At 43.0% G+C, this 26,201-nt stretch overlaps 1 protein-coding gene across 5 annotated transcripts in view; it reads right to left on the bottom strand.

The window, feature by feature from the left end:
- The window catches only part of AOAH (acyloxyacyl hydrolase), a 77,646-nt gene extending 57,841 nt beyond the window's left edge, over positions 1–19,805 (bottom strand). Inside the window, exons 1-4 of one of the 5 annotated variants that reach the window (XM_035319241.1) lie at positions 19,647–19,801; positions 18,860–19,014; positions 4,704–4,799; positions 577–637 (exon numbers count right to left, since the gene is read on the bottom strand). In XM_035319241.1, coding sequence (XP_035175132.1) covers positions 577–637; positions 4,704–4,799; positions 18,860–19,014; positions 19,647–19,741 — 407 coding nt within the window. In that variant the 5' untranslated portion in view covers positions 19,742–19,801. Of the gene's footprint in view, positions 1–576; positions 638–4,703; positions 4,800–18,859; positions 19,015–19,215; positions 19,496–19,646 lie in introns of those variants that run through there. The other 4 variants (XM_035319244.1, XM_035319243.1, XM_035319242.1 and 1 more) reach the window with 4 other exon arrangements.
- Positions 19,806–26,201: the final 6,396 nt, after the last annotated feature.

Here is a 26,201-nt window from a genome sequence, read left to right on the forward strand (position 1 = left end):
CCTTGGCTAGTTTTAAAAATAAAAATAAAAACCCTAGGGAGGGAGAAGGTCTATCAACGGCTCCATTAATTAAACTATGAACATTCAAAGGGGAATAAAATGATCTATGTTATTTTTCTTTTATCACTTACATTACTTAGTGGGCTTCCCCAGGAGTGTGTATCAAGGTCAGGGCTAAGAGCATGTAGGGGCTGACAATTAGAAAGCTTGATTAAAGATAAAAGGGAAAATGAGAGACAAGTGTTAACATAGTAGGACTGTCGAACCTGTCTTGCACATACAGATTATTCAGATTCCTCCCTCAGCCAAACAAGCTGAATTTCAAAAGCTGAATTACATCGGGTGGACCTGATCTGAGAGGCAAATGCAGCATGAAAGTGGTTTGCAGCAGCAGCCTGTATTTATTCACTCAGGAACAGCTGTGCCAAATACTGAGCTGGAATTGATCTCAAGCATCTCTGCTTTAGTAACCAGGTGATTTTAGGAATGAAAACCCTGCACTTCAATCTGATGGTGCATCCATACTTCTGAAAGCACAAACTAAGCCAGGACTCAAGAAGATACAGGTATACTTACAGTTCAGTTATGTGAGGTCCATAAAGTTCAGCAAGGACGTAACAGAAACCTTGCAGTTTTTCTAGAAAACATACGTTTTTAAAGTAACTCAGCATAGTGAAACTGGTTTTATGATAGCCAAAATACAGCAGGATTTGCTTTAGGTGGATGATGATTTATCGAAGAGAAATGCATGTGACTGTGACTTCAGCATAGAACCAGAGAATGGGTGAAATCCTGAATTTCTGACCTAGGCTGGGACGTTAAGTCCTTCTCTGGCTTTAGGCAAGCCATGTGGAAATGACTGAAAAGGATAACAAGCATTTGCTAAATGTTCTGAGCATTGCATCATGTAAAAGCCGAAACAAATCATGTATGCTGCAGCACTTTCTGAGCAGTTTAAGCAGACTATGATATGCTTACAAGAAGAACAAAAACAAATAGATAAAGTGCAGCAAGCTATGAAGGACTTCATGCTACTGCTGGAGCTGCCTCTGTGTCTTGGGGATTTTGCAAGGTAGAAGATTCTGCTTTGTATAGAGCAGGAATAATAATATTCAAACAAATATTTGACATTTTGCAGGTTGGTGCCTTTCACAGTCTCCAGCCATGTGCTGGCTCAGGGGTCTTTCTTGAATCTGGGTGCAATGTGCCCTCCATGCCCTGCAGAAGGCAGCTTGTCAGAGATTTCTTTAAGGTACCATTGTAAAAAAGCAGCCCCTCCACCACTTTACAACCCCTGAAAAGAGACTTTTCCAGCCTGAGCAGCCAGGAGCTGGCTAACCATGCACGCATCCTGCAGAGGAGGTGCTGTGCCTTGCCTGGGCAGCACTGCTGCTGGTAGAAGCCACCAAGAGGCTGGGTTGCACCAGCAAACTTACAGCTGGTGAAATTCCTGAGAAGTTTCCTCTTGCACATCCATGACCCTGGCTGTGCTCACCCCAGAGAAATGAGGACATGGCCCTGGAAGGTGCAGCAGGGAGTGGAAGCATAATTTCCCCAACACCCTCCTACTCATTAAGTGTTACAGACAGCTCTTGTAACAGCAGCACCTGATTTTTCTTATCTCATGCCAGATATTTTATTTCAATCAAGTTATTAGCTTCATTTCTTTGCCTTCTTTGCCACATAATTCCTCTCTATTGGCTTTTTAGGAGCTATCTGTGAGTCAAAAACTGGTCTCCTGGCTGGAATTAGGTTTTATTCTTGTTCACATAAAAGGAAAGGCATGACAGACATCAATAACCCCACATTTGGTATCATTTCTGATTACAGCACCCTTGGATGAGGCTGGCCAGTCGGGCACCTGCCTCCCTCCGGCAGCCCACAGAAGGTGGCTGGCTTCCCCAGCCCATCCCTGGGGCATCACAGTGGATGCTCCCTGTGCAGGTTTCCCAAACCAGCTGATTTCCACAAGGTTTGTGGCCCCAGAGGAGCCAGAGAGCTTCCGTAGCCAGCACTGGAGTCTGTGAGGAGGGGAGGGTTTGGCTGGCCATCAGCTCTAGGGAGCTGGTGCTGGGGGCCTGCTGGCCAGGCACATTGCTAGGTGCTGATTTCCTTGTGCTCGTGGGAAGGTTGGCTTCTAGCTGCCCAAAGAGGGGACAAAGGGGAGAATGACTGGTGGTGAAAAGAGCTACAATTACATAAAATTATTGTTGGACAAGTAGAGTCCTCTTGGAAGATGCCAATGCCATTCAGGCTTCCAACAAACAGAACTGAGCCACAAATCATGTTTACAGGATATGCCCTGTATTCGTGTGTCCACAAACCTGAACTCACACAAGAAGAGGACGCTACAGAGAGAAAGCTCTGTTGGGAAGAAGTTGTGTAAGTCAGAAAGGAGGGGAAAAGAGAGAGATGATGATGAATAATGTTGAATGTTCAGGGACAAGATAAGAGTTTAAACCAAGCTAAACACTGGAGAATATAGAGAAAAACTTTGAGGTGCTTAGCCAGAAGTAAGTATACTTCCTTCTTCACTGCTTCAGGGAAGAAATCCCCTAACTGCCCTGTTCTTACATGAATATATATATATATATCCTTTAAAGCTTTGTAGTGTTAGAAACACAAATCCTGGCTGAGTCCCAGAGGATAAATATTTGCAGGAAAGATGGTATTAATCATGTTGCCATTTCCACTCAAGCTCTAAGGTGTTTACACAGCAGTGGTTGACAGAAGCAGAGCATGACTTGGAGGCAACACCAAGACAGTCTCAAAGCACTTTTTGGGTATCAGACACCTCTCTTTCATCCAGCAGAAAGCCAGGATCCAGGCAAACACATATTCTTGCTAACATCCCTTCTATCACAAATACTGCCCATTCCTCCAGACCTCGCATTTCTGTCTGCTCCTTCACTGATGATGTTACTGTTAATATTTTCATAGTTTTATTGTCGCTCAAATCACATACATTGCACATACAAATATTTTCATGCCAGCACATGACTGTGTCCTCTTCTACACAGCCTATAGGATTGAGAGGGATTGATGGGTGCTGAATTCCTCTCCTTTTCTTTAACTATTTTTGTTTTTGAATAGCATGTAACTTCACTGAAGACCTGATACAACTGCCCTTCATTGCAATCAAAATTATAAGAGGCCCTTTAACAAAAAAAAAAATAAAAAAAAAATGCTTATTCCCTTTTTGTCCCTAGGAAAAGTCTCATTGCCATCAATTTGTCACAGTTATTCTTACAAGCAATTGTAGGGACGTGTCTAATAATGAAATGGTTCCTTCAGCAGAAATGGCATGGCCTGCTTTAATAGACTTGCTCCTCATGAGTATCCAAGCTTTTCTATTGTTTCAAGGAGCGAGAGGAAGCTGATGAATCCTGCTGGGCTACAGAGTTCACCTCCTAGGGGAGGATAAATTGGGTTACACAGTAGCTCCTGCACAATCCCTATGATTTTTCACTCTATTCAAGTTCAGGGTCATTTTTTTTCTATTGGATGTATCCATGCCTCTCATAGAAGGTAACTGGATTATACAGATTTAACTAAAGGGATAATAGGATTTTATGTGTGTGAAGAATGGCAGTTGAAAAGAAATATCTTGACATGTCAGCTGAACACGGTCCATAGAGTGAATCATGATCATAGACCTAGCATGTCATGTTTGAAAGAATAAAATTGTATTTTAATATCAGGATCAGCGCTTCTAATTGCAACTTCATGGTTATGTGCCTATAATTTAAAACACTGAGGATATTACTTATGGAATAGAAATAAGATAAGCATCATTCTGTCAATGAATTAATTCCAGTAATTACCTCCCCGCCCCATCCTGTATCAGGAAACAATGTCTTGGAAAGGAAGGAATTAATATTCTACATGCATCTCCATGAAAATGAGGTCTATAGAGCAAGATGGTTTCTCAGAGATACAATTCATGAAGGCCTATACAAATGGCTCTTTAATGTAGAATCCTAAGCCACCTTTCTGCATTCATAAAGTTAAAATATGTCATTAATGTGAGATCTAGCTACTTAAATAGTTGTGGGATGGGTCTGTGAAACACAAAGCTAGTTTGGTATTCAAACTGTTCTCTACTTAGAGACGTGTTTGGACAGAGAGGCTTCCTTGGGCAGATAAAATAAGAAAGAAAAGGGGGAGTCTACACATATTCATATGGAATAGCTCTCACTTTTGAAATTTTTCTCATCAGTTACATTTCAATAGCTTTTCTGTGCAGACCAAATGGTTATCACTGTCAACCTCAGTTAATTTTTATGATTTTACAGTAGTGGCTTCCTATTTATGCTGAAAATATTTTAATCTTCTCAGTTGCTATAAAGACCCATATCAACAAGAAAGAGGAGTGGCTGGACATACATCGAATCTGATCATTTTAAAACTGTTAACAAAGAGACAAAGGGGAGAAAAAGAGCAGGGAGAAAGGGGCTGACAGGCATGTAGGCATAATACAACCCCATTCACTGTAACTTTGGGACAAAATCCCAGCTCTGCTGAAGCCACGTCTTCCCTGCAGATAGCACCTGACTATCTTACAGCTACATTGATTTTAGATGCTGCATGAGAAGTGGCTACGGCTTTTTAAGACTCAATGTGTGAACTTTTAATTAACAGAGAAATTAACAGAGAAATACAGCAGTACCAATGTACCATATGGCACATTATTTGGTACTTACCAGGTATGTAGTTGCACAGTCTCTCCACGGCTGCCTTTACTGTACTGTTGTGCCACTGTGCAAGCTGTTCAATCACAGAGACCACAAGCACACATCCTTCAAACAAACAAACAGAGTGAATACAGTTATCCCCATTGTGTGATTAAGCACCCTGTGCCACACTTAGGTGTCATTGGGCATTTAATTTCTTGATATGCTCCATGGCAGATGAGTGTTTGGGGGTGGGGCTGAGTGAATAACCGTAAATTTCTGACTTTATTCAAAAATGCCAAGGTTATCAGAGAGACATCTCAATGTAAAAGGAAAGCACAGAACAGTCTGGCTTTTACAGCACTGGACATTGCTGTAAAATAAAGGATTTTCCACCCTTTCAAGGGTGAAAACCAAGGAGTGCAGTGGAGAGCTGCAGCTTACAGCTGTCTGCTTTGCTTCCTGCCCTTCTGGTACCTCTCACATGAAAAAGGACACACGTCTGTACCTGATGTTCACACATGCCACACAGAAAGCTACCAAAACTAAAAAATAAATGGGTGTTGTGGCTGCCTGCAGAAGAAATGTCATGGACCATACATGTGAGCTGACAGCCATGAAGCATCACACAACCACTGTGGCACCATTTCTTCACAAGCTTTCCTCTGAAGCCCAGTGGTGTTCGGCATGCATATGGCCATTAGGCCCAGCTAGCCGTTGCCTAAACCCAGAATGCCACTGGGTTCTTTCTGCTCTCCTATGGTTGTAAAGAAACCATTTCCTATGAACTACGAAGGTGATCATTTCACATCACTAATCTTGGTGCAAGCAGGAATAAAGCTTAGCTGCTCCTTGGAGTGGGTACAGCTGAGACTCAAGAGCTTACACATCATAGTAAGGCGTTTCTTGAGGTGTGAAGCACTAATTTCCTGATACTTTTAAGATGAAGGAGGTTCAGTGTCATCTGCATATACAAATAATTCAAAATTCACATGATGACCATAAACCTCTAATTTCAGGCAGATTTTAAATTGCTGTGAACCAGCATTGCACTCTCTCTTTCTGCAGTGGCTCCATCATTTTATTAAACAAACAAACAAACAAACAAACAAAACACATTTGGTGACATCAAGTCTAACAAAAATACTTACACTTCACAGCTATTGGGGAGAGTGAGGTCCCAGCCTGGACTCAGAGCCTGCATAACACAGGTGTGTATCCCAGGCAGCCAGGAGACAGGGAGCCAGAAGGCCAATTTCCAGCAGCATGAATAAAGATTTCTCCTCAAAATCCCTGCAGCTGAACCTTCCTTCTTCCCTGGTACAAGAAATCTCAGCTCTCAAAATTGACGGTGACACAGCCCAGAAATTGAGGGAAACTGCAACATTTAGAAGTGGATGAAGATCCATCTCTTTCCAGATCTCAAGAGAATTAATGTTTAGGTTTCTAGACTGGCACGACTCTTCTAAGTGAGCTTTTAAATTCCTACCAAGTGCTTATGTGCTATTAAATCGAAGTGGTATTTTTCAACATAAATAATTTCAATGCTCCTATGGATCAAGTGGCAAGTCACAGAAGAGGTAGAATAATTGGAACTTGCAGTTCCTATATCTTTGAGTCGTCTGTTACTCCTCCTGCACCAAAATCAGTAATTCAGTGGAAATTACAGTGAACTTGTCACCTCTTTTGCAAAGATAAAAGCCCACTTCTCCATACTTATTAAATAAAACTCTCACTCAAAATCATCCTTTGCAGAATGATTTATAAAGGATGCCATTACCTCTCATCAACCTAGAAGAATAGGAGAGTATATGGAGACAGATTCAACCAAGAGAAAACCACAAAACAAGTCATTCCTTCTCTCAACCCTGTGAAACATGCAAGCTAGTCCAAGGAATTAACAGTTAATTAAAAACACTATGGCTTATAAAGAGACTTCAGCTGTTTGCATGCAAGGATGTCCTGCACTGGACCCACAGACAGAAAACAGACCCTGGTTTATTTGTGACAGTCGCATGGGCTCCATCACTTAGTGCTGAGACAGTGGTGCACATCCTCCAGACTTCCTACAAGGTGTGTGTTGCCTCTCTTGGTAGTTACAAGGCTGTATTATTAACATATGCAAGCAACTCAGAGACAAAATTACCTGTCCCCTGCCTTTTTACTGTGTCTGTTTTATTCATGAGGACAGAGGCTCAGAAAAATTAAATGACCAAAATGATGTCTTAACCACAAAACATATTATTTCCATGCCTTCCTTTCTTCTCTTACTCAGGTTGAGACTTCATCTAAATATCTTGCTGTCTAGAAGTCAGAAAGACAAAAAGGAGTCCAAGAGGAAAGATAGAAACAAGGTAGTCCTTTGATATTTTCTGAAAACAACAACAACAAAAGTTTCTATTGTTTTACCACTCATTGAAGCTATGAAGCTTCACTTAATGAAGCTATGAATGAGGACAGTGATTAGCAGATATGGGTCCAGGAGTCCTTGAGGGGTGAATATGAGGAGAGAAGGAAACCCAGCACAGGAACAGGGGGTCCTGGCTGTGTCCAGCTTTCTAAAAGTCCATCTGCCACCTACAGCATCCTCTGCAGGACCTCTGCATGCACCACCATGATGGAGCTCACAGATTGTCACCACTGGGAGAAGGATACTGCCTACTGCCCCAACCATGACTAGCTCTGAGCTTGCACCAAAGTGGAGTTATTCACACTAAAGGCAGGCTAAGCAGCTGGCTGAGAGATTATCTCATCGTGAGGAAACACAGAACTTCCTCTCCTGTCTAATCAGCCATGGTCTCATTAACTCACATCTTTGTTATCACAGCCAGGTCTCCTCTGCTAGGATCAGTGCAGACAAAGGGGCAGTGGAAGCACAACCTAAGCAACGCTCAAAATCCATCAGGATGTGCTGAGGATAAAAATACCCTTGGCGCTTCACTTTTCTCTGGAATACCAAAATACAGCCTCCACTGAAGATGTAAGACATTTTCTCTCTCATGTTTGTCAAAGTACTGCAGAGGGGGGGAAAAATAGCTATTTTTGGTCCAGCTCTGCCAAATAGAAACAGAATTATTAATCACAAGAACAATCATTCAGGTAACCCTACTCAGGAAGAAGTCTCCTGGCAATTAAATGGATTTTTTTGTGTTGATTAAGTCAGTCAGGCACTTCTGTGTCTATCAGGCCCAAAGGGAGATTTGCTTTGCCTGAGAATTAACAGAGTCATTGCTGAGATGGTGAAGTACTTAATGCAGTACCTTGGGCTACTGGATGCTGTATGAATATAAATAACAATAATAGCCTGGCAACTTGGGAAAAACCCACAGAGCTGAAATTCAGGGTGTTTGCTCTCATAAACCCATCTTTACTGTCACACAAAGGATGCTATAACCCCTCCCTGCTGCAGGCACCCATCAGCCACAACTTCATTCTTTGAGTGCTCCCCTTGAATGCAGTTTCTCCAGATGAAACACTACACATGGCAGGACAAGCAGGTGAAGAAAGACGACTGATTTTCAAGGGGGTCTGCACTTCCAGTTAGAGGTGTCCTTGGCTCAGATGCTGTGGCTCTCTTTGCTCCTCCTAGTCTGCTGGCACTTCTTATTGTCCCACCACAGGCCATGCCCCTGGTGACTTCAGAGCCTTTCCTCTAGACTGAGGTGATCACGAGCAGCTCTTGGCTTGGAGACTTTAAGTTACTCAGGAAAAGGACTCGCTCCAGTCCAGAGAGTCAAACCCACCCATGCTCCCTGATTTCTGGATAAAAAACACGCTCCCCCCAGGGAGCAATTCAGATTTATTCTCTAGGAGAACACATATCCTGTGTTGGGCTAGAGGTAAAGCCTCAAGGGGTTAGTGTCCATAAGCTGAAGTTAACTCAGACTATCCTTGGTCCTACTACAAATCCTTGTTTCTCATTATATAGGACATCTTCCTCTGGATTTAGTGGTAGGAAAAGGATTCATGGCTGGCTGCAGCACAAGAAGCCACTACCCCCTAACAAAATCAACAGAAATGTCCCTGCATGCTAAGTAAGCAAATCATCAGAAATGCTAACAATTTATCCTAACCTTTAATAGGTCTTAATCCTGTAGGCTAAAAATGAAAAATAGATAAAAATGACAGGGAAATCATATGTCTTCGACTGTGGAAATCTCACTGCTATAATTATGATTACTTGTGTGTGAGAATATAAGATTCTTAGTACTCTGGGATCTGTAGAAAAGCTCTTCCAGACCTGGACAGTCATTAGCAACTATTGCTTGCTTTTAATTTACTAGATATTTGCATGTGATTTATTTCTCATTATGAGCTGGGCACATATAAAGCAATGTATCATAGAATGGCTTGGGTTGGAAGGGACCTTAAAGATCACACATTTCCAACCCACTGCCATGGGCTGGGACACCTCCCACCTGACCAGGTTGCCCAAAGCCCCATTTGACCTCACCTTGAACACCTCCAGGGATGGGGCATCCACGGCTTCTCTGGGCAACCTGTCCCAGTGTCTCACTACCCTGAGCAAAGAATTTCCTTCTAGCATCTAATCTAAATCTCCCCTCTTTTAGTTTAAAACCATTCCCACTTGTCCTATCACTATCTGCCCATTTAAAAAGTCACTCTTCATCTTTTTATAACCCCCCTTTAGGGACTGAAAGGACACGGTGAGGTCTCCCCGGAGCCTTCTCTTCTCCAGGCTGAACAGTCCCAGCTCTCTCAGACCTTCATAGGAGAGTGCTCCAGCCCTCTGATTATCCTCATGGCCCTCCTCTGGAACCATTCTAAAAAAGCGGGGCCTCACAAGGGCACAATCACTTCCCTCACAAAGGGCACAATCACCTCCCTCACCCTGCTGGACACCCCTCTGTTGATGCAGCCCAGGACGCAGTCAGCCTTCTGGGATGCAAGCACGCACTGCTGGCTTGTGTAGAGCTTTTCATCCACCAGAACCCTCAAGTCCTTCTCTGTAGGGCTGCTCACAATGAGTTCTTCTCCCAGTCTGTCCTCATGTCTGGGATTGCCCTGACCCAGGTGCAGCACCTTGCACGTGGACTTGTTGAATCTCATTAGGTTCACATGGGGCCACTTATCTAGCTTGTCCAGGTTCCTTTGGATGGCATCCCTTCCTTCTGGTGTGTCAACTGCACTGCTCAGCTTGGTGTCATCTGCAAACTTGCTGAGGTGCACTCGATCCCACTGTGTATGTCATTAACAAAGATATTAAACAGCACTGGTCCCAAGACAGACCCCTGAGGAACACCACTTGTCACCAGCCTCCACCTGGACATAGAGCTGTTGACTGCAACTCGGTTTGCCCAGCAGGCCCTTCCTCAGCCATCCTCATTTCCTGCCTTCCCTACTTGATTTCTTACACATGAGGATTGAGAGCTCTTGCACTCTAAGTGTCCTTAAAGAGTTGCCAGCTCTGATCAGTTGCTCTGTCACAAAGATCAGTGTCCCATGTGGTCTCATCCACTAATTCTTTAAATAGCTGGGAATTTGGTCTCCTAATGCTCATGGTCCTGACTTTGCTCTATGCCGGGCCCATATTCCTCAGATCACAAACTCAGCCATGGTGTGGTTACTGCAACCCAGGCTGCCTCCAGTCTCAACCTAGTTAACAAGTTGGTCTGTGTTGGGGAGCACCAGACCCAGCAATACTTCTCCTCTGGTTGGTTTGCTACAAACCTGTGCCTTGAAGTTACCCTTAGTGCACCGCAAGAGTCTCCTGGGTTGCTCGTGGCCTGCTGTGCTGCTCTCCCAGCAGACGTCCAGGGGTCAAGGTCCACATCAGTGTGAGAGCCTGTGGGCACAAGCTTCTTGTAGCTGAAGCAGGAAGGCCTCAGCAACAGGCTCCCCTCAGCTGCCCAGAATGCTCATGCCCCACTTGCTCAGGTGCACCCCATCCCGTGTCAGCATGCCCGGTCTCTCAAAGGTGCATCTGAGATCATAGAACCCAACCCCCTGAGTATGGTACTAACCATGCAGCAAATCATTCACCTGATCCATCCATCTCCTTCTTTTGTGGTCCCAGTCTCTAACTGGGAGGATAGAGAACACTACCTGTGCTCCTGATCACTTCAACATCTTTCTGAGGTACACAGAACCCTTTCTGATATTTCAGAGTCACCTCATGGCAGCCTTATTCTACCCTACATTAAAAAGTAGAGATGGGTTTTAGTCCCTTGGCTTTACCAAGCTTGGTAGCCTCTTTGTGATATTGTGACTGTGGGTTCCCAGCAGGCAGCAAACATCTCTGGAGAGATTGTCCGGATGGCAAATTGGTAATTCAGTGCCTCTCAGCAAGGAATGTCCAATTACTAACACCACCCTAGGACAGCTTCCTGGAGTTCCCTGCAGTGTAGGGTCTCGTCTGGGTCTAGGTAGATAGGCTTCATAATTAACGGTTATGAAAAGATCAACTTTTTTTTTTAGTAGTTGCATATGAATTTTGTTAGAAACAAGTTTCAAGAAATTGACTTTGCTGTCACACTTCAATAACAGGTTTCAATACCTTGCCAGGCTGAAGGATGTTTTCTCTGGAAGAAATTAATTGGTGGTATAATGCCTACCAGCCATTAGAAACTAGACTTTGGTATTAATAAAACACTTGTCTCTTTTAGTGGTAGCTTGTCCCATCTGCTATTAATTTCTGAAGAGATAAGAGAAAACCATAACCATTTTGCTCAGCAGCAGTAATCTGAAAGCACGTCAGGAAGTACCTCTCCCCGTGTATGTGAAAATAGCATATAATAATAAAATGATGTTTCCAATACACTTGGAAAAAAAAAAATACCCCAATAATAAAATCAGAGATAGAGAGATTCATTTCTTAACCACAAAGCCTCTGGCAGTTTGAACAGACTATTTAACTTAATCCACTTCTGCTGCACATGTTTGAAAGGATCTATAATTAGAATTATACCTGCAGATGTCAAGGAGTGTCTGGATGCTGAGAGATGCTTTTCTAAGTTTTGGATTTGTGTATATTTTTGTCCTGTTAAATGGATTTCTGGCACCTAGCACATCCTCCTTCACCATTTTTTGCTCATGCTCATGAGTGTTGGAGCCTTTTCTTGCCCATCCAGCCATATCACCATTCCCCAGCTATAAATGGGCTGTACCCCTGAAGCACAAGAAGGAAATAAGCCAAGAAAAGTGGCCTTGGACACAAGTAGCTCTCCACAAGCCCAGCCCATTAGGCTGTGGTTGCCCTGCTTGCTCCCCGTGGGGCAGGAGCTGGAGCCTCACTTGGTGAACTGGCAAACCTCTGCCTCAAATACCTGTCTGCAGCGGCAAAGCCCCTGTAAAAACAAATCCATCTATTACATTCCTGGTTCTATATAGAAGACGAAGTTTTTCATGAAACATGGGCTTCACTTCTTCCATTTCGGATGATCACTTCATGTTGTGGGTTCCAGTACATCTTTTAAATGAATCATAGAGGTGGAGTTCCCAGAGGTAGTCTACAAAGTGTATCAGACCATTCTGTGACTTCTCATGCTGATGCTAATGTTTTGGAGTAAAAACACCTCTTCCCTTAATTTGCCTGATCCAGGTCCAGTTCAACACAAAATAAGGCAATCCTATTTGAAATGAGTGTGGGGAGCTAATTAGAAGTTAGCAGGTCTACTGTTTTCTCCCCTGAGATGGGGAACAAAACTGTACATGGGTACTCCAGGTGCAGACAGACCATGGATATTCAATGTCCCAATACAGGAAAGATTTCTTTTCCAGTACATATACCTTTCCTAATACTTCACCATACCCATTTTGCATTCTGCTGCTGCTTCTGAGCACTGAGCTGATACCTTCAAAGAACAACCCATTGAAATCTCTGGATTTCCTTCCAGCATACAAATAGTCAGCTCAACAGATGTAAGTGTATAGGCAAAGTTAGGATTGTTATTTTCCCATGTGCATCTGCAGCACTTGTTGCTTTGAAAGACTATTTAGAAAGGGATGTGACTATGAAAGTCTTTTAACTCAGACTTTGTTTCTTATTCCATTTACAGTTAGAGTTATTGTATTTCACAGAGATACCGATGTGATGGAATATAATTATAGGTATCTGTATTCTAATATGTTGGTGTATACAAGACCTTTTTCGCCCTGAATTTGCCAAGTCCTTTTTCGCCCTGAATTTGCCAAGTGTCATCAAATATCCTGAAATTGCTAAATGGTATAGTACTACCAAACCTGACACTGGGCATAAAATTACGTATAGTATACTGGGTAAAGATGTTTTTGAAATTTTGATGTCAATACAGCACTATCTCAAGTGTATCATAGCTCTGTAACAAAAATAGCTAACCCTGGAATATCAATTATCATTTCTGTTGCTCATGCCTCTGCAGCTCATGCAACAGTAGTGAGACACTTTAGACCCTGAGCTTCAGAGCTCTACTCATTCATTATTGTTTCCTTAAGACGTCCTATGAGGACTCTGGTATCATTATGCTGGTACAAAAAATTTAGTTTCCATCTAGTGGAACACTCTGGTATCTATACCTCCCAGCTAAATGCATCCCTAGTGTTTCCTGTAGTATACTTTAAAGAGCCCTATTTAACAAGATCTATAACCCCAGGCATTTCCAATGGAAAATTACTTTAATTAATTAAAAAAATGTACGTGTATCATTAACATATTTTTCATTTTCAAATCTTGGAAGAGTATTAAAAATATACTGAAGCCTGAATGGTTTTATTATCTCTTGACATTGGGACTGTTCCCTTGTCCAGTGCCAAACAGTAAGCCACATGGATAATTTCATCCAGTCTGCAAAGATTTGACCATTTTAAGATTTGGAATGCACAAAACTTGTTTCAGATGTACAGTTCCTAAAAGCACTGAAAACGATTGCCTTAAATATAAGCAGGTTGTTCTGAAGTTCTGTGTAGGGCTAACATATGAACAGGAGTGGGAGGCACACATGTTGTGACAATCAGCAATCAAACAGACAATACTAAATAAATAAGATTATTAAGGAAAACATATACTAAAGGCAAGCATCAGTGACATAAAAGACTATCCATGTCTGTATATGTGTGGGTATTTACACCCAAATGTACGTATTTAGGTAGGTATGTGAAGGACACCTTTTTATTGAGGTCAGTAGATATATTTATATTTTTAGTCATAAACTTTCAATAGGACTTGGGGTGATCTTGAAAATTAAATTTTTACCATCAGTTGTTGAAAAATACAAATTGCTGTAGAAAATATTTCCATTTTAAGAGTTGCTTTCATATCTTCCGCACGACTCATGCCTGCGTTTTTTCTATCTGAAGAACAATCATAGCAAAAAAAGTCTGCAGTTACATTTGCTATTTATTGCTGATCATCAGACCAAGTTTTGCTGCTGTGTTAACTGACGAATGTCAGTGAAGTGAACAGAGATGCTGCAGCTTGATACCGAGTTAACTGCAATCAAAACCAAGCCCAGACTTTCAGTGAGATCTGTCATGGTGCTACACCAATATCGGGCATGGCCTTTTTACAGGACTCGTAAAGGTGTGTATTATAGATGTTGTCATGATGCCGATATGCGCACTGCTGCTTTGTCTGAGCATGGTGATGAAAAGCCTCTAGCCTCCTTTGGCGAATCCCATTGCATGAAGTTTTTGGGAGCTCCAGACGCCACTGGTCCTGCTGCCACTCTGCGGGCATATTTCATCCCCGTGTCCATGCACAGCTAGAGAGACGCAAGCTGCTGGGGACATCGACTATCACACAAATCAACACAGGTGAAAGCTAGCATTTTGTACAGCTGGACAGCTCCGAAATATCAATTTTTAAATGTAACCGGTCCTGAAAATATGTTGAAAACCACACATCTTCATACATTAGGAAAAACGTTCTCATGGGTGAACAGAAGGGGTAACCCATGAAGGTTACTGAGAATGGCATTATATTGAGCACAAAGGCAGTGAAATTTGCTTCCCTGGCTGCTGACCCACAAGATCTCCGTTTGCTAGTGAAGAAGATGGAAAGCGTTGCTGTCTGGGTGTATTGAGCACTCCCTGACTAATAGCCTCATTCCAAGAAGGGCAGCCAAAGTTAATCGGCAAAAAGAGCGGGGCAGTCTGCTTCTGGGGAGAAAATAAATAAACTCTGCTATTTGCAAATGATGTTTGCAGTCACAGAAGAGAGAGCCAGAAACACCATCCAGGAAGAAGCCATCCTACACACACCTCTAGCAGCTAATCAATGGTGTCTGTGCAGTTCCTAAGGGACAGGGTAGACACAGAACTGTTAAAACCTATAATGAAGTCTTCTACAGCCTCCTCAGGAACCGATGACAGTGCTTACTTATTGTTACCATTAGAATACTCTCTTCCTAATCGGAATGCCCCTAATCTGAATAGTATTTATTTCCATTATTTATAGCTGTTTCTGTTAGGATCCTGGAGGGTAAATCACCCATTTAATGTTTTTGAGGACAGATTTAACATCTTTTCTCAAGTTTGTCCTCTCTTAACTAATTAACTCCAATTTATTCAATCATGCTTTATAGTTTATGTTTGTTTTCCTCTGAAATCTCCAGTCACTCTGCTTCATTCTTGATGCACAGCCCCAAAAGGGAATGCAGAAATTCCTCAGGGGCTTTGTCAGTGCTGAGAAAGGTAGCAGGTTACTTCACATGTCTTGCAAGCTAACTCCTGTTCACACATCTTGGTGTCTGTAGTGTGTGCATTCATCCTGACAGCATGCCATCATTATGCCACTACAATCCCAGATGATCTTCCCTGGGGATGCTACCTAGCCAGCCGTTCCTCATCCACATAGCTATGTTGAAATGATTTATTTTATTATTTTTTTTTTTTTGTGGGGCAACTACTCCAAGTTTTCAAGACTGTTTTGAATTTAATCCTGCCCTACTTGCAAGCCTTCTCAGTTTTATCTGAGCTATAAATTTAATAGCACTCTATTATCCAGGCTAAACAAAATATGGAATGATACTACATTCAAAGTTGAAGTCTAAGAAAGATCTGATTTTGTACATCCTTCCACATAGGGAGTGAGCCATTTGTAATTACTTTCTGAACAAGGCCATTCACCAGTTTTATCCTGCTGTGTAGAAACTTAATCAGTGTCACACAACTCTCAGGCATCAGATTAGCACTGAGGTGGTGCCAAAAGCCTTACTAAAATCAAGCTACATCACCTACTGCTTCTTCTGTGTCTACATGCTGTTATCCTGTCATCAAAGAAAATTAGGTTGGTCTGACATGGATTCTCCTTTATAAATCAAGTTAGGCTCTTATTCATATTTATTTTTGAAAGGTGCTTTGAAAAAATTTTGATTAATTACTGCATGGGTTTTCCAAGAATTGATGCTTAACTGACTGATCTACAGTTCCCTGAATTTCCTTTTTTCACCATTTTGAAGAGATGAATGCAGCAGTTCCTTCCTGTCTTTTCAGCAACTTCTGCCTCTCCTGAGAGTGCTTCAGACACTTCTGGATGAATTTGACTTTACTAGAGTACAGCACAATTTACAGACACTTTAAGGGTTCTGTCACAATTCAGAAGGGGAATAAAACCTTTACAACCGTTTCAAAAATAGTATATAAATAATGAACATCATCTTACATATAAAGAAATATTAACATTGGCATTACTATTTACTGGGGTTACTGTACTATCTTTGGGTACATTAGCATTAGCTTAAGTAAACATTTACTTGCCTTGTGAAATGGGTGGTATTTTCCTCGTTTAACAGATAGGAAATGTCAAAGGACTGAGCTGAGTATTCAAAGGTCACACTCATACCTAATTCCTGAGAGAAAAACACACGGCACCTTGCTTTCCAGATGCCCCAATGAAACTCTCAGACTGCTTCTAGCAAGAGGTTTTCTAGGTCTTGTCCTGAAAAATCCCTTAAGACATACTACCAGTTAACAACAAACCCAGAAACTAAAATCAGATCTAGCATCCAAATCCCAAAACAGTGCACAGACCATAAACTCACAGTCTTTGCATGAAGAAAAAACATCTTCATGGGTATGCACATAGAGGAAAACATATGAAAGTCATTTCACCTGTCATTACGACAAAGCAGAAGAGCATATCACATGCAAAGCCTGCAAGAAGACCAGAGGGAGAACATGAGCTGGTTTCACTATATGCAAAAGAGGGAGCAGCTTGGGAAAGCAGGAAACAGCTTTTATGGATGGAGAAAAGAGACTGTCAGGTGCTGGGAAGCTTTCTCTGAAGACAGGGCCAAGGAAAGAACATGTGGAAGCTCTGATCTCTAGTACCTATTTAAAAGCCGGTTGGAGATGTTTAGGAATTACTTAGGAGCACTGGATCTGATTTCAGCGCCAAGAGGATTATCACCAGGTCCTTGGCCCCTTTTTTCCATAATTCTAAAAGGCAGAAGCATTAAATCCCTTTCTAGGGGGAGCATGTTCCAGATGCTTTTTTTTATACCAAGTCAATTGTGAAAAGTCATTCTTTGAATGAAGCAGCCTTTATTATTATTATTATTTTCCTCAAGAAAATGCATCAAAAATGACCCAGCTGTTTCCCTAGTATGACCAGAACATCCTGGGAGAGATGGTGCCTACCTAGGGAGTGCTGCTAGCAAGGGGAGCAGAAAAAGGGTGACCAAATTGTAACACATTCAGCTAGGGTACCAGAGCTGTACTTTGCTCTCCCATCATATAATTTCCACATATTTCTTCAAGGTGGCTGCTACTTTCAGTGGAAAGATTTTATGGAAAATATTTTCTGTGTTTTGTAACTGAAAGAGCATCTATTTCCTGACTGGCATTGGCTATTAACATAGTAATCTCCACCATGTGGGTTGTACACACAGAGCAGTTCTCAGAAATGACTATTCAATGTGCAGACACCTCATTTCACTTAAAAAAAATAAAAGAGACAAATGTTTTCAAAAGATTAGTCCCCTGACCAAGCATTTAATTGAGAAAGTTCATTTCTTCAAGAAAAACTTCTTTATGTTTTGCAGTGGGTGTCTCTAATGTTAAAAATGCTGCCTTGGTCTATATGGCCAAAAAGTCAGTGGAAGTTCTCACAGCTCTCTCCTGATGCCTTCCCAGACAGAAAACTGAGCTAAACTGAGCTAACAGGATCTGTGGTCAAGCTGCTGAAAGGAAATCACACTTGCCCTCCCAGAGATGTGATGTGGGCTGGCCACCAAACCAGATGCTACCCCTGCTCCAGTGTAACCACCATGCCTGTCCCCTTCGTGAAAGGGAAGAGGCACAGGCAGCTCATCCTCCTTTCCAAGAGCTAGCCAAGAGAGCAGCTAACCCAAAAAGCCCTGGGGTGATCACGGGGGCTAGATCACAGCCGGCGTGCCTGTGGGCACCAGCCCTGCCCCACACCACTTCAATGCCCTGCAGGCTTCTCTCTTGTGGCTTACAGGAGTGGTGAAAGTCTCTGGGGGTCATTTAGGACTTTTGAGCCTCAATGGGGAATTGGTGGTCATGAAGTAGCTTGAAAGGGCAGACAACATTCAGATCTGAAATTTAAAAAAATCAGCTATAATAATCCTAGGGGAAGCATGCTCAACCTCTTCCTACGTGCCATTAAAAAATGCAGCTGACTAAAGATCTGGCCATTAAAAAGCACAATTTCCCTCTCACTACATTCTCCAGCAGCAGTGGTCCCAGGCAGCCATTTCTGCTTTTCGCCACTTGCTTTCATTTTCTGGCTGGCGGCTGAGCCCGGGCTGGGGCTACTCGAGTCCCAGCACCACAATTTCTCTCTGCTTTCCATTCACCCTGCCTCAGCGCTGCTCAGATCACCGAGGAGACCCTACATGAGCCGGGGGACAATGTGTCCTCCCATAGCTACACACCACACAGCCTGACCCACCGCCAGAATCAGGAACCGCCACCACCGCCTGTTTTCCAGGTCCCAGACCTATAAACACTGAAGCCAGAGCTTCAGACACCATTCCCTGTAGAGCAAAAAAAACCCATGAACTTTGGGAAGCAGCTGCTCAAAAACAAAATCATAAAATAACTCCAGACCCCACGCTGGCGTTGCAACATCTTAAGTGACAATTTCGCCAAAGACTTTGAGTATTTTGCAGTACAGCTGTAGGAACAGATAAAGGAGTGATTTACAATGTGCACAGAAGTGCTCTGCTCACCAGTGCAGTAACAAATGAACTAGCTGGGCAGGCAAACAGAGCCTGCATACCTACCGACACAGGTGCGTCCTTTGTACAGCCCGGAGAGGAGCAAAGGGGGTGGTGAGTCGTCTCCACTGGGCAGAGGGGAGCAAGAGGTGGCCTTCAGCAGCAGCAGCAGCCAGAGGATGCAGAATAAATTAAGAAATGTCTGCCTAGAGGCCCTCATCCTAAGGAAAGAGAGAGAGAAAAAAAAAAAAAACAAAAAAAAACAATCAGATGGGAAGAGCGCATGTGCACCTGCATTCCCTTAATGTGCGTGGAGCATCCTGCATCCGTGTTGCACTGGCAGCTCCCGCAGGGGGTAAAATATGATGCAGGGCTGCTCCCCGGCCTGCTTCTACGGTATGCAGGGAGCACCCCACACCCACTCCATGGCTGTGGTGAGGGGGCTATGTCCCTGTGGCCCCAGCTGCTCTCTGCACCCCCCATGGTCCCACGACCCCACTTGCAGCTCTTCCCAACCTGCCTGCCTGGCAGGACAAAGAGGGTTGCCTGAGCAGCTCTGGTTCTGTGTTCTTGCTTCTCCTGTGCCAGCAGCGGGTGACTAACGACCTTAAAACCACAGTAGCTGCCGAAGCCACTCAGCATTAATAATGCAAGACACTCCCCTGAGCAACTAGTGTTGCAAAAAGAAAACAACCTACAAAACCCTTCCCCTCCCGCACCCCCCCGCCCCAGCACTCCTCTGCCCTCCTCTGCTCAGATATATAAATAAATTAATACTCTCCTTCTGCTTCTTTAGAGCAGGGTTTCCATACAGGAGGATGGGATTAAAAAAATAAAAATAAAAAAAAAATAACAGAAAGAGGCTGCCGGCGGCAGAGACCGAGTCAGGAGGACGGGCTGGCAGCTGCTGGCACGATGGCAACAGCGGGAGCAAAGTGAGCTGCACATCTGAGAGCGGGCTGGGGCAGCCCTGCTCCCACCAGCCTTGTGCGCATCCCCCAGCTGATCTTTCCCTGCTTGAGCAGGCACAACAGCTAAAGGGTTTTCCTGCCAGTGTTGTTGTTCTCCCAGACAAGGCTGCAGTCAGCTGCTCCCTGGCCTAAAGGCTCGTGGTCGGCTCTCCCAGATGCGGGCAGGCTTTCGTTGCAGGACGCTGAAGTGCAATGAGGAGCCTGTCTCATTTGGCATCTCTACAGACTTCCCAGGCGTAATTAAAGCAGTCTCGTAAACAGTGCTGTAAAGGGAAACACAGATAATATAAATCAGCAGTTTCTCATCTTTAAAATCAATGATTCCCTGCCAAATCCGCAGCCACTCCTGCAGATCAATACAACACCACAGCAATCATATCATTTCTAGTATTTAACATGGTTTTTGTGAATGGCTTCTTAAGGTTTCTCTTCAGCAGGAGCCCAACCTAAGGCGCTTTCAGAGGTGGTCACTGAAAGTCTGCCTCAGCTCTGGGGAACAATTTGCCTTGTGGTCTATGGTTTTGTAATCCAGCGGCTCTGGAAAAAAAAAAAAGTTAATAATTTCAATATGAATACATATTACTGTATATGTTCGTTCTCTAAACCAAGCCATTGGCTTGCAAATGTATGTTTTTCCTTTTTTTTAGGGAAAAAAAATATGCTCAAAATAGAGCTAATAGCTGTTGCTGAGCTTTGCAGGCCTGCTTATCATTCTTCATATAGCTAGCAATGTTCAGAGCAGCTCAATTTTTCTGCTTTTTTTTTTAATAGCAGATAAACAAAAATCATAGTGCAAAGTACCTTATCCATACGCCAGCCCTACTGAAATGTGCAGGATGTTTTTCCTTAACGCTGTAAAAACTTGCTATAAAAAGCCACTGTGCTACAGTGACTGCAGCTCCATTAAACCCTTTTTAACATACATATCACTTGGTTCCCAATGACACTTTGAAGTCCTTTAAAACTGTGCGTATTGGCTCATGAGTGCTTGCTGCTAAAGTAGAGTGCTAATAATAGACAAGGAAAAAAATCATGCTGGCCCTGAGGTCTTTGGAATGGTTTCCACTTTATCACTGTAGTGAAACACAAATCTAGACAACAACACTTAGAAAGTATATAGCCAGCTCCCAAGCTGCTTTCTGGTGTGTAAACCTGCAGAGCATACCGCCCTATCCCCTCATCAGCGGGGTTATTTTCTTGCATTTGAGGTTCAAAAGAGTGGTGAGATAACCCAGAATTGTGTGTAATGCAGTGCTGTTTTTCACTAGACCTCATGCATTTGTGAAGCTCTTACACCAATTAAAAATCTGAAGCTTTAGAAATATGCAATTTTGTCAGACAAACAGGATATGCATGTGTAGAATTAGAGGCCAGCTCCCAATGTTAAATCTTTCTTTCTCCCACTTAAATCAGATAGCAAGTCCTGCCTTTTGCCAGGTTGGCTTTGGCAAAGGAACACGTGATGTTGTCTCTTCTTAGCATCATACATAAATGATGTTAATGGGAGGTAAAATAAAACATATCAGATCTGTCCCAAAGGGAGGTATTTGATCATAAACACTTCCATTACATTTGTGCATAACATCTAAGCCAGGAAAAAGAGAGATGGGACAAACCTGGCTCAGGAGGTGCTGCCTGCCTCCAACACTGGTTGTGCTGGCCTTCTGCAGACACATGGGTCACTGCTTGACACAGGAGATGATTACAACCTTCCAGGTTATGCTTCCTGGGGATCTGTAGAGCACAATGTGGTTCACAGAGCTAGCACCTGTTGTCTCACTCCTGCATGTAGGCCAGCAGTAAGTGTGGTGCATGGGGGACACCACCTAAGAGAGGGCTTTGGCTGCCACCAGATGACAGGCCCCAGAGAAGGTCACAAGGACTAATGGACGATTACGTGCCCCACTTGGTATCTCCTGACTCAAGCTCTCCATTTGCACCCCCAAGCCTCTCTGAATTTAGACAGAGCTGAGGGAAACATACACACATGCCAGGCTGCCAAAAAACCCGAGGCAAAGCAGATGAAGCAGAGCAGAATCCAACCTAAATTTCAGTGAGCACAGAGGATACAGTGGCAGTGCGTGTGCACATCTAGTGAAGAAATACAATCTCTATGGTGGGTTCCAAGAACAGGAGTGTGGTTTCTGGGGTCTGAAGGACCCATAACACTCTTTCATTGCTTGTATTTCAGTATGAGCTAGCGGGTGAGTAAGGTTTCAGCCTCCCCTGTTGCTGCCCCTGATAGAGATGCAATGAAACAGATCTAGGGCTTCTAATCTTCTGAATAAGGGCTTAAACACCACTGCCAGATCTCCTGAAGGAAACAGTCACCCTCTCCCCAAAGGGGATGCTTCATGTGATTGCCACTAAAAGTGCAAAATGAGATGCAAGGAGGGAGTTATTCTCAGTGTTGCTTTCTGTAATGGGTCCCTGAACACCTGTTTAAGTGCATGGCAGACACACTGAAAAAAGCCCACAAAAAGAAAAGGGAATAGAAAATACTCACGTGAGGCCACAAAACAGGACAAATAAGCATCAGTATGTATGTCATCTGTCAGAAGTAGGGACTGATCGGCTGGAAAAGTTATATGTTCCCTTGAAATATGGAATAGTCATCTTATGAAAGGAGATCAGCTGGCACTGTATATTTATCTGCCCTATTATGTCCAAGTCACTGCACACAGTACTGCACTTTTTTAATACTGTTTGGTTAGATTTTGTTACATATTTATTTTTAAGATATATGCTTTTTTTTTTTTTTTTTTTTCCTTTGTCACATTCATGCAAGCATTTTTAAGATGACAAACTGTTATTTTGGGAGGTCTTCTCCCTGTCTCTCTGTCTGTTTCTCCTATTTGACATGTTGTTCAGTTCTTAAGGGAATAGACATATGCCTTGTATTTTTCTGGCTGAAGAGCTAAAACCTGCAGGAAGAAGCCTTTACATCAAAGATCCTCTCAGTCCCTTCTCTTCCTTTTACTTTCCAAACACTGTCTTTTGTGCCCTTTGATGCTGATGTTCCCTCTGGTTCTTTGTGTTGGTTATTTTTCATTGCTGCTCTCAGGATTTCTGTGACTGTCATAATCAGCTCCACGGTTGGTGTGTTATTACTGGCATGGATGAACATTTCCAAAGCCCCATGTGGATTTGCTTCTGCACCACATTCAACTGAGTCACTCCCTCTGCCCCAGTTTCCTTATCAGTTGCTGCTTGCAGTTCAAGTTGTGCATCTATTTCAGAGTCTCTCTCAATCTCATTGTCATTCAAAGCTGCAGGGAAAGCATTTAAAGCAGTATTTTCCTACAGTCCTGTCTGAAAACTTGTTCCAAGTTATTGCCAAGCTGTGGCTGAGATGATTATCCTTTATTCTGCAACCTTTAATGAAATTAACTGTCCCAGCTTGCAAGAGCCATTGATATCTATGCATTTGGAAATGTAAATCACTGACTGCTTACTTCAGCTTTGGATATAGCAAAACGTGGAAACAAGACTCAACAAGACTCTTAGGACTTTTAGACAGGGAACTGTGAAAAATACAGCTTTATTACTGGTGTTGCATTTACTTGCTTGATTAGCCTTGGTCCAAAAAAAAACTAAACTTGTCTGTTGTGTTCTCACTATGTACAAATGTCACTGTAAATTCACAAGTAATCTTACCAATGTAGATTTTTGTCCTTTCAAGTTGCGTGGGAGCAATTTTTGAGCCTGTTCACGTCTAAATAAGACCTAATTCTTGCCATCGCCTAGATAAAAGAAACAAATCTGTTAAGGAGGAAGAAAGCAGGTATGGCACTGCTACTGAGAAAGGATTAATTAGAAGGGCTTAGCTGGAGCACTTAGCTAATAGAGTAAGTAAAAGCCAGATGTAAATACAAGTCATTCAGCCTGGGTCGGATTCTGCAGTGCCCTGCAGTTTGGGTACTCATTTAAATCCAGAAGAAGTAAGAGCCAAGCATTACCAACTCAGCATGATGGCATTTTTCTCCCATTATTGCTTGGCCATAAACAGCTTGTAGCTCACTCGGCAAGCCTGAATTCAGCCTTCTGCACCGATCGCTGCAGAGCTATCGCTGTTGCATTGGGTTTTGTCAGAAATGTAACCACCCATTAGACACAAGGGTTAGTGCCAATTGAGGGCATGTTGGTGGGGGAAAGCTCGCCCCAGGTGCTGCCAGGTTAGAGGTGTTTACAATGAGAGAGCACAATGTCAAAGGAGAAGAAAAACAAATGTTGGATGACATTTGCTCTGTTTGATCTTTCCTCCGATCACACAAACCAAAGACATGCAGCTCCACAGTCTCTGCATCTCAACATAGAGCATGTGCCAAAAATAAAAGGTAATTATTCCCAGTGTTTGGGTTAGGGTACACAGCAAATGGCATAGGAGGCATTTTTAGCGCACACCACATTTCACAAGATTATCTAAATGTGTTATTTGAGGCTTGCACTGGGACTTCTTTGCTCAGAAATGGGACATGTGCAACAAAAGTACCATTGATGGCACTTTGCAGTTCAATAATAAGAGGAAGGTTGGGTTTGAGGGATGTTTTTTCTTTTCAAAGAGGCGTTTTGCTGATTTGCTTCAACATAAAAGACCTGCAGGTGAGCTGGACAGTTTCCATCAGCAAAACAACCCTTCAGGGACAGCATCCATCATCCATAGATAAATATGCCAAGGCAGCACAGGCTGATTCTTCAAGTATTAATTAAGCAAGTGTCTGGTCAGCCATTCACGGACAGAGTTTTCTTTCTTTGTAGGGACGTCAGGCTGCATGAATTTACTCAGTGCACTTGGAGGACTTCAGGCTCACCAGCTCAGACGAGCTAGGGGTAAGGTTATAGCCAGTGAAGCTTGCACCCTCCTTACTGACACTCTTTGGTGTAAGACAAACCAAACTCAGGCACCAGGTCAGCCCTTAGCTCTTGATCTTTTGGATTTATGACTGAAAATTCCTAAAGGACTTATTTGCAACAGTCTGCCTTTTCCTTTGCAGAAGATTTTATGCTGATGTACTACCCTGACATCAGTGGTTGAGCCTTGCATATATATGAGAAGATGACATGGGCAGCTGGTTTTAATTACCACCATTTGTGGCCACCTCACCATAAAGCAGAAATATGCCTCTCCAAAGTAGCTCTGTGTTAGGAGAAGCTTTCTTAGATCTTTCTGCTGCTTTACCCTGGCTGGACATCCCCCAGATTTGTCTCTTTCTTGCTTTGGAATCAGTATGTTCATCGCTGTATTGTCATTTTTCTGGCCCATTCCAGAATTTGGGACATTAGGGAAAAACAGCTAAACACCACAGTACTTGTTCAGGCTCCTTCGGTCAGGCCTGGTCAGGTGTATGGCTGGCCTTGATGCAAATCTTGATGAGTTAATTCCCCCCAGAAGGGACTGGGAGCTGGATACCACAGGCATGACTCTTGCCTTCACAACTAGGAACAGCCCCGCAAGAACCAAAACCTGGGGCACAAGGATTATAAAACCACGTAAGTGAGGGAGAAAGCATGACATTTGTTTTCCTCTCAAGATGTCCCCTGTGTGCAGGATATCTCCACCTGTTCTCCAGTCCCTCGGCACACATGGGAGTCATTAAATCCTCCACAAGGACACCATCCTTTGTGCACGGTGGGACGGCTGACTGCTTGGCTGACTCTACTGGCCTTCCGCAAACCTTTTCAGCTGATTTATCCAGCTGGTTCAATGAAACATAAATAGCATTTCAGAGAAATATGCACTGTGTTAAAATACCTTTCTGATGTTTTTCTGCTTTCACTCTGGATGCATAAAAATATAATATATAATACCCAGAAGTGAGTTACTGAATCCTGTTAGAAACCTGATATATGCCCAGTGCAACGTTTATTAAATATGAGGGGTATAACCATATGCATTAGCAAAGTCTAGCCAACTAAATTGTTCAGACAAGAAGAGCAGACAATCTTCTGTCTTGCAGATCAATTGCTCTAACACAACGAAGTGCTCCAAGCCTGCTAATGCTGGGTCCACCTCTTTTTTCCTGCAAAGACATGCACAGCCACAATAACGTGTTGGTTGGGCTTTCCTGATCATCTTTTTTTCTTTTAATTTTACATCAAGATGCCAGACACTGCAGCAGGTGAGAAGGATTATCCAGGTCTGATCCTAAACTCTCTTTTCTTTGCCTAAATGACATAAGGTGAATGCCACACAGCCGGATAATAAAGAGAGAGAGGAAGAATCAGGGGTGTTACTGAAGCACGCAAGGAAATAGTATCTCCCTCCTCTTTCTGGCTTAGAAAATAAATTAGTAGTTTTTGGAGTACTTGTGGATTTTGTCTCCTGGTTATTTGCTTGCCACCATTCATCATGTAGACTCAGCGCTTATGTATATTTAAAGTAATGGCCATAAATTAACAAGCCTTGAGGGTGTTAAATAACCTCCAAAAACCTTCTT

This window comes from Oxyura jamaicensis, chromosome 2, assembly GCF_011077185.1.
Source record: "Oxyura jamaicensis isolate SHBP4307 breed ruddy duck chromosome 2, BPBGC_Ojam_1.0, whole genome shotgun sequence".
Taxonomy (NCBI): Eukaryota; Metazoa; Chordata; class Aves; order Anseriformes; family Anatidae; genus Oxyura; species Oxyura jamaicensis.